Consider the following 14,592-nt stretch of genomic DNA (forward strand, 5'->3'; position numbering starts at 1 on the left):
CTTTTGTCTTCCACACTCAACTACAGTGTTTTGCTAGATATCATCACTCTTGTAGACAATGTGCATCCCTGAATACAGTCCAGTCAGCATGAGGCCATGTTGAAGAAGCACTACTGGCAAACAAACTAAAGTTTTTATATCCATGTACAGACACAGATTACACAAAGAGATATTGCAAGATAATTAATTTGGACTACAGTTTCTGGTAGATTATTATTTATGAACTGTGGATGGAATGAAGCACACCAATGCAGATAAACAGATTTCTGCACTGGTGAAACACCTTTTCAGCAGACACAAGGACAAGTGCAATAACACTAACAGGCTTATACCACAAGAATCATATGTATCTTACCTGTGGAGCTCGCCCAATACTGTTGAGGTAGTAGAGTAAGCCCTTGGTGTGGTATATGGTTGGACTAAGAGTGGGGTCTGGTTTACTCCACTGACGGTTAAGATCCTCGCTGCTCACATCACAGCGACTCCTGAGGAAATACACAGCAGAAAAATTAGCTATATACTATTATAAATAAACAAACTTGCCAATGTGAAATGATATGCCAGACTAACACACATTACTTCTACAGAATCTGAATTTACAAGTGCAACCAAACTGTCTGCATTGTCTTTTTGTGCTGTTTTTAATTTGTTTGTCCTGGACTTTTTGTTTTTTGACTGCGTCATTGGTCATTGGCTGTGGAGATCCAGTTGTGTCCGTCGATGTGTTCCTGCTATTGCTAGGCTAGCACTGTCACCTGAGCTGCCCAGAGTGAGGTCTGAGATTTCCGCTAAACTTCAGAAGAAGTGCTTTGGATGCCAGGCTGGAGTTGGTGGTGGAGGAGTGGAGAAGGAGGTTTGGGTTGGCGGTGCCATCCCTCCATCAACCAATAAGGAAACACCATTGACGAGAAACAGTCTGTCTAAGTATGACACAGCATACATGCCACCAGGGACCTTCTGTTCCAGACATCTACACCACCCTGACCCATCGACCCCCATCAGGGTGACCACCTGGCTACTTGGTGTGCCGACAACAGCTTGACCCTCAGTAACAAAAAGACCACAGAAATCATTGTGGATTTTAGACATGTTAGGAGCCACATACAGTAGGTGCCTCTATTCCTAACAATAAATTCAGGTGAAGCGTCTATCCGGCTTCAAATTCGCTGGAATCCACATCTCTGAGGATCTCACCTGGTTTTCAAACTCTCCATCCACAGCAGCAGGCTCAGGAAGAGCTTCTCCCACAACTACAAATGCTTAATACGATCAACACTGTCCACGTTCTGCTGGATTAAAGCAGGGGGCTTATCAAAAATAGATGGATAGATTCCTTCCCTATATACATAAATATTCCTCTTCATCAAATTTCTATTATAGTAGCACAAAACTGTGTTATGACTAAACTTTGGAATGCCAGAGGGAGTCTTTTTGATTAGTTTCATGGAACTTTGCAGACACTTTTACAAACTGATTTGTGACTTTATCACACTTTTCTGTCTCTGAAATACCACACAGTCTCTTTTTTATTTCTTAAGATCCAAATAAATTTATTCAACAGAAGATCCCCAGACTATTCCTGCTTATAAACTGAAGATTGGTAAAAATGACCTATTTAGAAAAAAAAAAATACTGTGTACTGGAGTTTGAATGCAGACTGTAGGTGTGTAAGGTCTAATAGCAAATAATACTGTGCACTATTGAACTTGAGAGTGACAACTTACATGGAGCACCAGAGAATTTAAAGCCCCATTCTTCTTAAGTTAGTAACTGGCTATATTAGGTGTGAAGTTATTTGCTCCTAATGCCAGTCAAACTAATCAGATGACGGACAAGCTCCAATTTTGCTCAGCTAAACCTAATGGAGTATGACACGTCATCAGGCTATGTTAGTCTATCAAGTTTAAAAGGTCTCACAAACAGATGGTTCAATATTTGAACCTTGATTTAAACTTGACATACATTTTATTGCATGTTTTTTCTTCTTCCAACACAGCGGACTAAATTTCTTTCTTTCCAGGTGATTAGGTCATGGGTACATTTCAATTGTCGCATATTTAACAGGGCTTGTGCACGTGTGTGACCAAGTGCACCATGCCAAGGTACACCTTTCCCAACCATACCAGCTCAGGGAAGTGTACCGTACTAAAGCACAGTCCCTACAGGGAGTCTATCCATAGAATCAAACAAATAAATAGGGAAAACAAAGATTTGATTTCTCCAGAAACTTTATCTAGCGTAAAAGTAAAGCACACAACAAATGGCTCACTTTACATTAGCCTATTATTATTGTTACTACTACATTATTACTTACATTAGTGTAAAGGGTAGGGTTGCCACTTTCAGAAATGAAAATGAGGGACACCCACCACAACTGCTCAGGGCCAAGTGTTTTTAGTAAAGAGGTGATCAAGAAAGCATTTAGTCATATTTAAAGCTTAAAATGCTTTATTAATAATGAACATGTTTTTGTGCAACAAGTGAACTTTCAAAATATAAACTAAATAAATAGAGAACCTAAGGTAGATTTTAAAGTGCATAGCTATTCTTGCTGTGGGGACACTGTGAATCCTGGGGGCATTTTAAAATACAACACTTTTTTCCCTGATTGTTCAAATAAGAGGTGCAAAACATTATTCCTTCCCCCGTATGTCTTGGATTCACTCCAGCTCACTGAGTTACTCATTTTTCCAAATGTAGTCCTTGTTACTCCTTGCATCACTGAGTGCTGCTCAAAGTTGAGGATGATCAGGAGCACACTCCTCATGAGCTCCATGGAGCACCTGTTCCTGCAGTCACTCCATTTGTCATCCATTCTTGAAAATATAATTTCTACATATCCAGTAGATGCTGTTATGCTCAGGATGTGGCTGATGATAGATATTTAAATAAACATTTTCTCTTAACAATATTTATTTATTTATGATCTATTAATCAATTAGTGTCATCTGTATTTCCAAAAATAAATTATAATTCAGTCAAAAACTGAAAATCCTAAACAATTAATCTAACCACAACAGTCTTCTAAAGTAGGCTATGATCATACATGCATTGACATCTTCTGGGACAACCAGATTGGAAATTGAATCAATCACAACATCATGTCCCATACCGTATCAGTCTCAAGAGATGATTGAACTGTGAATATTCCAACGTTTGTACTCAGAAATTCTGACTTCTGAGTACAAATGGAACCAAGTGGCACCAAGAGTACCGGAGCGGGGGTCGTGCATAGATCCACACCACACATTCGCAATTCCATATTTTATGGGACGGGTGGCAACCGTTAACCGTTAAGGCCATCCATCGGTGAGCATGGCAGGTCAAATATGATGGAACTCTTTCGTATTAAATATATCTTGAGAAAACAAAAGTTTGATTTCCCGAGATAATGAGATAAATAACTCAAGACAACAGAAGAAGTTAATGCATGACCACTTAGGGTTTCTGTAGGGTACTTAGAAAGAGATGTGAAATATCTTATTCACTTAGTCACTAATTAAGTGTAACAGTCTTTGAAAGGAACAGCTTGGCTAGATGATAAATAGTCACTGGCCTTGTATTTATTGATTCATTACCTCTCATCTCTTCAGCCTGTTTCAGCTGTCACTGGGCAAAAGGTGGGATACACCTGGGACAGGTCGCCAGTCTGTGACAACTAACACAGAGAGACAACTATTCACACTCACATTTGCACCTACAGGCAATGCAGAATCGCCCATTAATGAGCATGTCTTTGGACTGAAAGAGGAAATAAGAGTACTGGGAGAGAACCCATGAAGGCCAGACTGGAGTTTTCCAGTGAGAACCTACAGAAAGACCAGGAATTCTGCTTTGGACAGATGAGTCTAAAATTGTATTATCTGGACACCAGAACAGAGGACAAGTTTGGTGTGAACCAAATACAGCATTCCAGGAAAAGCCTCGTACTAGCCGTGAAACATGGACATGGAAGCGTCATTCAATTCAGTTCAATTCAGTTTTATTTATATAGCGCCAGTACAAGCGCTATATAGATGTCATGGTTTGGGAATACTTTGCAACAGCAGGACATGGCCAGCTCACCATTAAAGAATCAACCATGATGATGATACATTCTACAGTGTATCAGAGGGTGCTTGAGGAACATGTGAGATTATTTGTAAAAAAAAATTAAAGTCGAACTGGATTCCGCAACATGACAATGACCCAAAACATACCAGTAAATCCATCAAGGACTGGCTGAAAACTAATAAATGGAAAATCCTGGAATGACTTAGTCAAAGCTCAGATCTTAATACTGTGGACTGTACATTCAAGAAACCCCTCATAATTCTGCATTAAGGAGAGGGGCAAACTTTCCTCAGACGATGTCAGAGACTGGTAGATGGCTACAAGGAGCATCTCACTGAGGTTATTTCAGTCAAACACTAGTTATTAGGATGTAGGACGCCCTAACTTTTTTCGTCAGTTGGAATATGCATTTTTGTTGATATCTTTTGTTTAATGAGTAAAACCAGGATGATTGTTTGTTGTTTACCTGCGATTAAATCACTTTAGCAACACTGGGGCCCCACAGGGGACTGTCCTCTCTCCCTTTCTCTTCACCCTCTACACCACGGACTTCAACCACTGCACGGAGACCTGTCATCTCCAGAAGTTTTCTGATGACTCTGCTGTGGTTGGATGCATCAGCAAGGGTGACGAGGTGGAGTACAGGGCTGTTGTGGACAACTTTGTCACATGGTGTGAGGAGAACCATCTACAGCTCAATGTGACAAAGACGAAGGAACTGGTGGTGGACCTGAGGAGGACCAAGGCGCCGGTGACCCCTGTTTCCATCCAAGAGGTCAATGTGGACATAGTGCAGGATTATAAATATCTGGGGGTTCACATTGACAATAGACTGGGGAAAGAACACAGACGCCCTGTACAGGAAGGGGCAGAGTCGCCTCTATTTTCTGAGGCAGTTGAGGTCTTTTAACATCTGCAGGACTATGCTCAGGATGTTCTGTGAGTCTGTGGTAGCCAGTGCCATCTTCTATGCTGTTGCGTGCTGGGGAGGCAGGCTGAGGGTGGTGGACGCCAATAGACTGAACAGCCTGATACACAAGGCCAGTGACGTTGTGGGAGTGAAGCTGGACCCTCCGACAGTGGTGTCACACAGGAGAATGCTTCACAAGTGAAAGCTATCTTGGACAATCAGTCGAACCCACTCCATGACGTGCTGGTTAGACATAGGAGTTCTTTCAGCACCAGACTTATCACACCACAGAGCGTCACAGGAAATCATTCCTGCTGGTGGCCATTAGCCTGTACAACTCCTCACTCTGAGGGTGTAGAACCCATATTATTTATTTTATGTGCAATAATTCAATAATGTGCAATAATTCATGTTCACCTCATCTCTTAGGAACATTGGTTTCACTTCACTTATATCTTGTACATATTGTTATATATATATTTCCTATATTTTTTACATTTGCTTACTTATCCTTATTGTCTCCTACTTATTCTGATTGCTCTTTGTTCTTAACACTGTTACACTTTGGGTTGGAGCTGCTGTAACGAAAAGTAATTTCCCCCTGAGATCAATAAAGTAATTCTGATTCTGATTCTGATTATTTTCCATAGATAGAAAAAAAATCATTTCTTGATCAGCTTACTGAATATTTAATAGGGTATCCTAATTTTAACTGTACTATAGGCTCTGCATAGATTTGTCACAGAGGTATAAAACAAACATTAGTCATTGGTCCTGCATTCAACCCTGCCCATACACCTTAACTTACGTTCCATTGATCACTCCATCTGGGTTGAGCATGGGGATTATCTTGAAGACAAAAGCCTCCCTCAAAATCTGGGCCACCATGTCATTGCTGCACAGAAACTCTAGGGTACCCTTCATGACCCAGCTGGCATTAGATTCACCAGGATGCACACGGCCTGTCAGTACAATGTAGGGACGATTACCTGGAGAAAAACAGATATTATCACAGTTATCCTTTTTCCTATTAACATGGCTTAAAAAGTGGATGCACAATTTAAAGTGTTTCAGTGGGTATTTGTGTTGTAAGCAGAGCCAGCAAAGGCAGCTCAAAAACACGCCTGCTGAAAACTTCTGAGTGGAGTTATTCTTTTAATGTGCTGCATGGCCACACAAACTCCTGGGTCTGTGACACAGCCAGACGATGGTCATTAGTCAGTAGGAAGGTGCTAGTCAGAGCCCTGTCGACGGCTTTTCAGCAACTTGTCACCAAGTACAAGGCAGACAAATGTGACAGACCAGGTGTACAGTTACAAGTCAAATCCTCAACAGTCCAACTGTGCAGCGTCTTATTTAAGCTCTCAGTAGCTGATGAAATAGTATTTGACATAATGGTTAAACAACTTTCAAGCAAATATCGGAAATGTCGCAAAGAAGAAAATGTGAATTATGCACGTTTCTATCAACTGGTTTGGAGAGAATAAGCTAACCTGAAAAGATGACTGTATGCGAATATAGCATTAAACAGAGTAGAGGACAAAGAAGACGATGGGAAATTAAATAAATACAAAATAAATAAATAAACAAATCGAGGTGTTATATATAGGTGATATAAGAGCAACTTCTGCACATCACTTAAACTTAGGTTTTATCTTGACAGGAGTTTTGAGCTTCTCATCACGTACTCTATAAATGCTGCTGCTCTGAATCACCAGACATAGCTGGTTGTAATTAGATCTGATTATGAAACTCAATTCTTAACACTGTTGCTTAAATTTGTGTTGTTTTTGTTGTTGTTGTTTGTTTGTTTTTGTTTTTTGTTTTTGTTTTTTAGACGTTTAGACAATAATTAAGTTAGAAGGCCAATTCATTTAGCATTCAACTGGCTGACCTGGCTGTTTGCCAGCCTATGCAAAGAGCATCTGTGTTAAATTAGTGCTCTGGTTTTGGAACAAAACTGCCCAACATCCAGTAACTTTACAGTGGACAAGATACATAAAGACAGACACAGTCCCTACAGGGAGTTACTATCACCCCAGGATTTACTGACATTTAGCCAAAAGTAGGATGTTTCTCTCCATGAGAACATTTGAAAGCGAAGCAAGATCATATGTTTTTTTTTGATGTTCGATTCATTGTAAACTAATTTTTGTAATGTAATGTCTCTGTCTAAATGTATTCATTCACAATCTGTTTCCACTTAGGGCTACAGGGGACTGGAACCTAACACGGTTGTTATTAAGTAAGAGGCAGGATAAACCCTGGAGAGGTTACCAGTCAATCACAGGGACTTTGTGTTGATATGTTTCTAGTAAATAGACAATTCACTTTTATTCCCACAGTCTTGTCATTATTGTCCATATTGCCATATCAACGAACACATACAATCCTCATAGGCAATATCTATGAAAACACAACTTCAGTGGTCCTGTCTGTTTGTAATTATTTCATTACACTTTTTGTGTATTGTTCTTATGCTTAAAATAATATAATAAATCCAAATCCAAAGCATTTAGTGCTTCTACAAAGACCTCAGCTTTTAGTCTCCCATAAGAATGAATCCCAAAAGCGTTGTGTGTCTATGTAAATGACAAGCCTTATGGCCATATGAGAGAACACTTGGAACTGTAAGTAGTGACATTCTCTCATTAATTATACACCACCTGGAAAGAAAAAATGGGGCCCTGTATAAAAATAGTTGTAATGAGATGAGAGGCAGATTCTGAACACGGCCACATACCCAGTTACAAAACTCTGGCAGTTACATTATTTTATATAAATTTTTAAAAAAATTTGCCTTAGTGGCTTTACATCAAAGTTACAGTAGTTCTGATATAACTCATCTTTGTTTTCTAACTTAACTTTTTATTTCCACCATACCACCATACATAAATTATTCAAGGTTATGCATGACATATGCAAGATTGAGAGTGGATATAAAGGATTCAAAGTATTATTAAAGAACATTTAGGGAGGATACATTATGCACGACATTAGTGTTAAAATAATAAACACATTAATGTTAAAAGGAAAAACAGATAAGGGCAGAAACTATGTCAATAATGAAAGGCGTTCATATTACAGATGATAAGCCTGATATTAAATGTTAATTTAAGACTCATCATAACCAGATTAGAAAATGATGCATGCACTTAAGCATAGCAAAGAGGGTGTCTGGTGTCTGTGTACCAAACTGGTAGAGGAGTCTGACACATGAATATTCTGTCCGTCTGTCCAAATTGTGCTGCTAAATGCTATGATATAACAAATCCATATGTAGAATTATACAAAAGGCTGGGCCACTCAAAATATGACTACATCACAGCTTTCCATGAAAGAATTTTCATTTATTTTGTTACAAAAACAGCTGTCAGCTCATTCACAAAACAGCAATTTCAGATTGCTTCTTAGTCAGGATCATGGGTGAATGGTGGGGGTACCCCCAAACTAAAACCAGTTTGACATCCTTGGGGTAAAGGGAAATGGTGTCTATTTCAAGATTGGATTTATTAAGACCTGAAAACTTATGAATATATGTGTAACTCTTAGTTGGTTTGTAACGCTGGTTTTCAATCTGCTTTTCTGTAATGCAAAAGCAAGTCATTGTTAACTCTAGCTGGCATTTGCTAGAAAACAATTTCACCTGTTCCATTCCAAGCATGTCTAAATGAAATTTTGAAGTGATCAACAACAAAGGGCGTCTCACTACTGAGTCCTTTTTTGACACGTTTAGTCCTATTTTGGGGTTATTTGGGCTATGGTCAGCTGCTGAACAACCTGTTGGAGTTGTTGCTAACATTTTTGTCTCTTGCTCCAATGTCTTCTTTTTGCATTGTAAAACTCTACTTACATTTTGAAGCTCTTGTCATTTTCCCCCGGTCTTAGAATTTTGTTTAGGAGTGTATTATGAAGGTGGTCATAATGTTATTCTTTATTGGTGTAAGTATCTAGGGCTTATTAATAAGGCTTATTAAGTAATTTATTAATAAACCCCAGAAGCAATGTTAGGTCTGGGGCTTATTAATGGGCCAGAGTGTAACATTGCCGCCACTCCTCAATGTTACCATTTAAATGACTCATCAGTTTTTAAGATCATTTACTAACATAGGTTTATACACACACAGCAGTACTCACGTAGCTGGTACAGGTCTTTCCAGTCGCTGCTGGCAGGACAGGCAGTGATCGTGACCACTGGACAGGAGTTTCCAGCCAAAGTTGGACAAAGAATCTGCTGTCGGAAGAATATCTTGGTAGGATCCACTGAATTCTGTAGCATCTTCAAATGAGCCTGACAGAGGAGAGATAATGTTTCTTAAGTGTATATTTTTCTGGAGAATGAAAACAAGGACATGTTTTCCACCTTTCAGTTCTGCCTGCTGCTTTATGTTTACTAGCATGTTTCAATTGTTGGATTAAATGGAATGAAAATAGAATGAACTTCAGAAGTTGTGGTACAGAATACAATGTACATGTCAAAAGACCTTGAACCAAATATGTAAAGTGCACTCCGAGAGCTAGGTTCATTAGAGGCCAGATACCAACAACTACTTCATATTAGTATGTTTGAACACATAGACAGTAAAGCCAGGAAACAAGAACTGAATTCTAAGCTCTCTTCATGACAGATGTGTCTAGATTGTGTTCATCCCCAAAGAGACAAAGAATGTCTATAACTCGACTCTATAACGACTCTATAACTTTGACTCTGAAACGTAATGTATTTGTGGGTATTGGTGGAACACTTCATCAGATTCTTATGTTTAACTTTTACCAGTAATTTTAATCAGTTCAACAAGTACTGGCTCTCCATTAAAGGTGGTACTTAACCTTCACCTTCTGAGCAGTGTATGTGAAGGGATAGTGGTAGGCCAGGTAGCAGACATCCTCTTTGTGTTTGAAATTGATGGTAAAGGTCAGAGTGTAAAATGTTGTTCTCCTTTTGCCATGAGCTGTACAGAAGTGGTTTCTACAGGAAAAGATAGAGGGAATAAGAAAATAAGTTATGTAACCAAATGTTTTAACTCTTGTCTAATACTCACTATTCTATGCTAGGTAGGGAAGCACTAATTGCTGCAAAACTCAGGCATAGGCATAGTTAATTAATTATGTAGTATTATGATTAATTATTCTGTATTGTTATACAGAAACACACAGGAACCAAAGCAGTTATTAAAGTTATAAATTAACACTGAACTGTTTTACTTTGTATGAAATCTGTATTTCCTAGTACAAAGTATATGTGGCTGAATTGCTTGCAACTCTGTGAAATCAGTCAACACTGAACTCCATTCTTTATTCATACCTGAAATAACAGATTTCCGTTCCAGTCCTGACCCAGTGTGGCCTACCTTCCAGAGCTTCCCTTACTGAGTAAAGCACTGGCTGCATTCCTGCAGGACAATCACACAGAGATAGACAGTCACATGGAACAGAAGTGTTCATTGAGAGAACACTTTGTGTGAGTTGTGTACAAACTTTAATGTGTAAGATTTGTACATTTTTGGGTTGAAGTTTTTGGGTCACTCTCAGGAGCTGAGTGAATTCCAGTTTGGTACTGTGATAGGTTGCTACCTGTGGAACAAGTTTAGTTGCGAAATTTCCTCACCACTAAATATTCCATGGTCAATTGTCAGTGGTAGAAACTGGAAGTGATTGGGAATGACAGCAACTCAGCCACAAAGTAGCAGGTCACGTAAAAGAGAGGTCGCCAACTTTCTGCTGAGTCAATCGCTACAGACCTTCAAACCTCATGTCGTCTTCAGATTAGCTCAAGAACGGTGTGTAGAGAGCTTCATGGCTTCATTCCATAGCCGAGCAGCTGCATCCAAGCCATACATGCATCAGTGCAATGCAAAGTGTCAGATGCACGCTGCATTGGACTCTAGAGCACTCTAGAACATTCTCTGGAGTGACGAATCATGCTTCTCCATCTGGCAGTCTGATAAACCAACTGGGGTTTGCAGTTGCCAGGAGAACGGTACTTGTCTAACTGCATTGTACCAAGTGTGAAGTTTGATGGAGGGGGGATTATGGTGTGATTTTTCAGGAGCTGGGTTTGGCCCCCAAGTTGCAGTAGAAGGAACTCTGAATGTTTCAGCATACCAAGAGATTTTGGACAATTTCTTGCCCCCAGCTTTGTGGGAAAAGTTTGTGGTTGACCCCTTCCTGTTCCAACATGCACCAGTGCACAAAGCAAGGTGGGATTTGGCCAGGAAATTCTATGAAAGTTTCAGCTGCCATTATTGAAAGTGAAGCAGGAAGTAGAAACAAAACTCAACCGGCAGAAAAGAGGGTGGTGATTTTAGAGATCGAGCCAAGCACACAGGTTTAAATATCTCACACCATGTGTATCCATGTGCAGGGTCTGTATGTAGGTCAATGCAGCACCATAAAACTTTAAGTTCATATGAGTGTAAATGCAGGTGAGTGAATACTACAGTGTATGTTAGGACTGACAGCACAAATCAATTGAATTTTTTGAGACATATATGTGCAGGAGTTTTCAGATCACTATTTAGATTTTCAAAACTGGGAAACATATCTATATTTAATTATTAATTTGTGGATATTAAAAGAGTACTTAACAGAAAATAATGTAAAGGAACACGTTACCAGAAAAACTGGATTTTTTTTATCCATTTCCTCCCACCGTCTAATGACATGCTCATTAGGTTAATTGGTGATTCTAGATGTGACTGTTAACAATTGTCTGTAATAGTCCTGCAATAGACTGGTGACCTGTCCAGGGTGTACCCGGCCTCTTTCCCAACGGCAGCTGGGACAGCCCCCCCTACCCACCCACTCCCCTGCAACCCACTAAAGGACAAAGAGCTACAGAAAATAAAGGAATAATGCTGAGGCAATCGAAAACAAACTGCATCAATGACAAAAAGACACCAAAATAATGCCAAATCAAGACAGTCAATTTACAATGGTTGACCCTGAGAGGAGGTACCAAGTACATGGCAGATGAACTGTCAAAAGCACGTTGCCATCTCTTTACTGCCTCTTACAGGTCTGTGTGAATTGCGTATTTTATAGTCTCTAAAACATGGCCTTATTATGATTCCCTCAAAGTTACCATGAATGAAAATCAGAGATGGAATGCTTTTGTCGTTCTGAGGAACGCCTTGTTAACAACAGGTGCACATCAATGCCCATGTCTTTTTATTTTTCATGCAGTTCTGTTTAATGACTTTAATGATTATTCTGTGTTAAACTTATCAAAGGTCTGTGTTAAACTTAACATGTGCACACAACCTGATGGTTGCAAACCGTGTAAACCTTTATAATTATAAATACTCCTTGTGGGTGGATGAGGTTTTGCAAACATGCCACTCAGAGGGCTTTACCAGTTGAGGCTGTACTTATTATATTACCATGAGGAATATGATTCTAGCCACAGAACTAAGTATAAAACTATTTCTGTGCTAAGCTGTGGATATTTAAAAAATTGCTGAATATGTATCTCTTTATCCACTATTAAAGTTGATGTGACCACTATATTTGTATTTACACAGAAGTCATGCATTAAAAAAATTCAAGCATGCATTAAAATGCTTTGCAGCCAAGTTTGTTAAGCGCCTTAAAGACATAAAGGCTTGGTTGACCTCTAACTTCCTACTAAACTCAGACAAAACAGAAGTTGATTGAGATCACTTTGACCTCAAAGTGCAGGTTTTCTAAAGTTTAGTTTCAAAAAGTGCTTTCACTTGAGGAACCAGATCCTGGTTTGGGTTGGGTCTTTAGTTTTAAGGTTAGACTTAGGACTTTCCTTTTTTAATAAGGCTTATAGTTAGGGCTGGCTCATGTGACACCAAACCATCCCTTGGCCATGCTGCTATAGGCCTTGGCTGCTGGGGAGAAGCACTGAGCACCTATCCTTTACTTTCTTCTTTCTCACACCAAGCACTTTTCCTCTAATTGTTTCCTTTACTTAATCTAATTTCTTCTCTCCTACTACTTGTGCATTTTGTGTTCATTTTTGGTCCTGGTGCCATTAACCTGATCATTCTTCACAGTTTGCAGTTACCCAGTCCCATCTAAATGCATAATTTTCCAAGCTGCCTACAACCTCTTCTATTCAATGATTACTGTACTGTTGCATTACATTCCTGTTGTCACTATTAGTTTTATGCCCCCATGCTCTGGTTTACATTCATTATCAATCTTTCATATACAACGGGTAAAATAAGTATTGAACACATCACAATTTTTCATAGTAAACATATTTCTTAAGGTGCTATTGAAAGAAACCAAAACAAATAAGTTCAGAAATTAAGTTATGTGTAATAATGTAAAATAACAGAGGGAAAAAGTATTGAACACATGCAGAAAAGGGGAAAGTCATGCTGCTACTTGTCAGTGCAAATGAATATTAGCTGGTTCAGTCCAAACTGAGGGCCTATAAAAAGGTGTGTGATTACCAAGGTGTCACACAAGGAACATCTCATGGGTAAAAGCAAAGAACTCTCTCAAGACATTCACAACTTTATTGTTGCAAAACATTCTGATGGCATTGATCACAGAAGGATTTCTAAACTTCTGAATGTTCAAGTGAGCACTGTTGGGGCCATAATCCAGAAGCGGAAAGAACATCACTCGACCATAAACCGGCCACAACCAGGTGCTCCTTGGAACATTTCTGACAGAGGAGTGAAATAATTATCAGAAGAGTTGTCCAAGAGACAAGGACCACTAGTGGAGAGCTTCGGAAAGATCTGGAATTAGCAGGTACAATTGTTTCACGCCATGTTTGGAGGACACAATGCACTGTACATCAACCCCAAAACACCATACTGACAGTGATGTTTGGAGGTGGGAACATCATAGTGTGGGGTTTGTGGTTGGTATTTCTGAATATGGTACTGGCAAACTTCCTATAATTGAAGGGAGGATGAATGGAAAAATGTACCGAGACATTGTCGAGAGAAATCTGCTGCCATCTACCAGAATGATTAAGATGAAACGAGGATGGACATTTCAGCAAGACAATGGCCCCAAACACAGAGCCAAGGAAACTCTCAACTGGCTTCAGAGAAAGAAAATAAAGCTGCTAGAATGGCCCAGCCAATCACCTGACCTGAATCCAACTCTAAAAATCAGAGTTCACAGAAGAGGCCCACGGAACCTTCAAGATTTAAAGACTGTTTGTGTGTAAGAATGGGTCAAAATCACACCTGAGCAATGCATGCAACTAGTTTCTCCATACAGGAGGCGGTTGAAGCTTCATTACCAACAGAAGCTTTTGTACAAAGTATTAAATGAATATCAGTAAGTGTGTTCAATACTTTTCCCCTCTGTTATTTCACATTATTACACATAACTTAATTTCTGAACTTGTTGTTTTGGTTTCTTTCTATGTATGGATTACTTGGGTTGTTACCAAGACGTGGTGGAAATTTCATGTCAATAGCACCTTTAGAAATATGTGTATATGTGTATCTCATGCTTCCTACTGCTCTCTTCCTCTCTTCTCTCCTCTCTCTACCCAGATGGTTTCTTCCTGTTAAAAGGGAGTTTTCCTTGCCGCCATCTTCGATCCTGCTCTGTTGGTTTCAGGCCAGGTGTTGTAAAGTGCCTTGTGACATTTTGTATTGCCTCTTTATAAATAGAAGTCCTACTTG

At 39.4% G+C, this 14,592-nt stretch overlaps 1 protein-coding gene across 2 annotated transcripts in view; it reads right to left on the minus strand.

The window, feature by feature from the left end:
- Positions 1-14,592, minus strand: part of LOC125015466 (cytosolic carboxypeptidase 4) — a 53,762-nt gene that overhangs the window by 6,729 nt on the left and 32,441 nt on the right. For both annotated transcript variants that reach the window (XM_047597363.1, XM_047597364.1), the window contains exons 18-22: positions 10,269-10,356; positions 9,800-9,932; positions 9,101-9,254; positions 5,772-5,952; positions 356-485 (exon numbers count right to left, since the gene is read on the minus strand). In XM_047597363.1, the coding sequence (XP_047453319.1) occupies positions 356-485; positions 5,772-5,952; positions 9,101-9,254; positions 9,800-9,932; positions 10,269-10,356 (686 nt within the window). The remainder of the gene's footprint in view (positions 1-355; positions 486-5,771; positions 5,953-9,100; positions 9,255-9,799; positions 9,933-10,268; positions 10,357-14,592) is intronic.

This window comes from Mugil cephalus, chromosome 10 (genome assembly GCF_022458985.1).
Source record: "Mugil cephalus isolate CIBA_MC_2020 chromosome 10, CIBA_Mcephalus_1.1, whole genome shotgun sequence".
Lineage (NCBI taxonomy): Eukaryota > Metazoa > Chordata > Actinopteri > Mugiliformes > Mugilidae > Mugil > Mugil cephalus.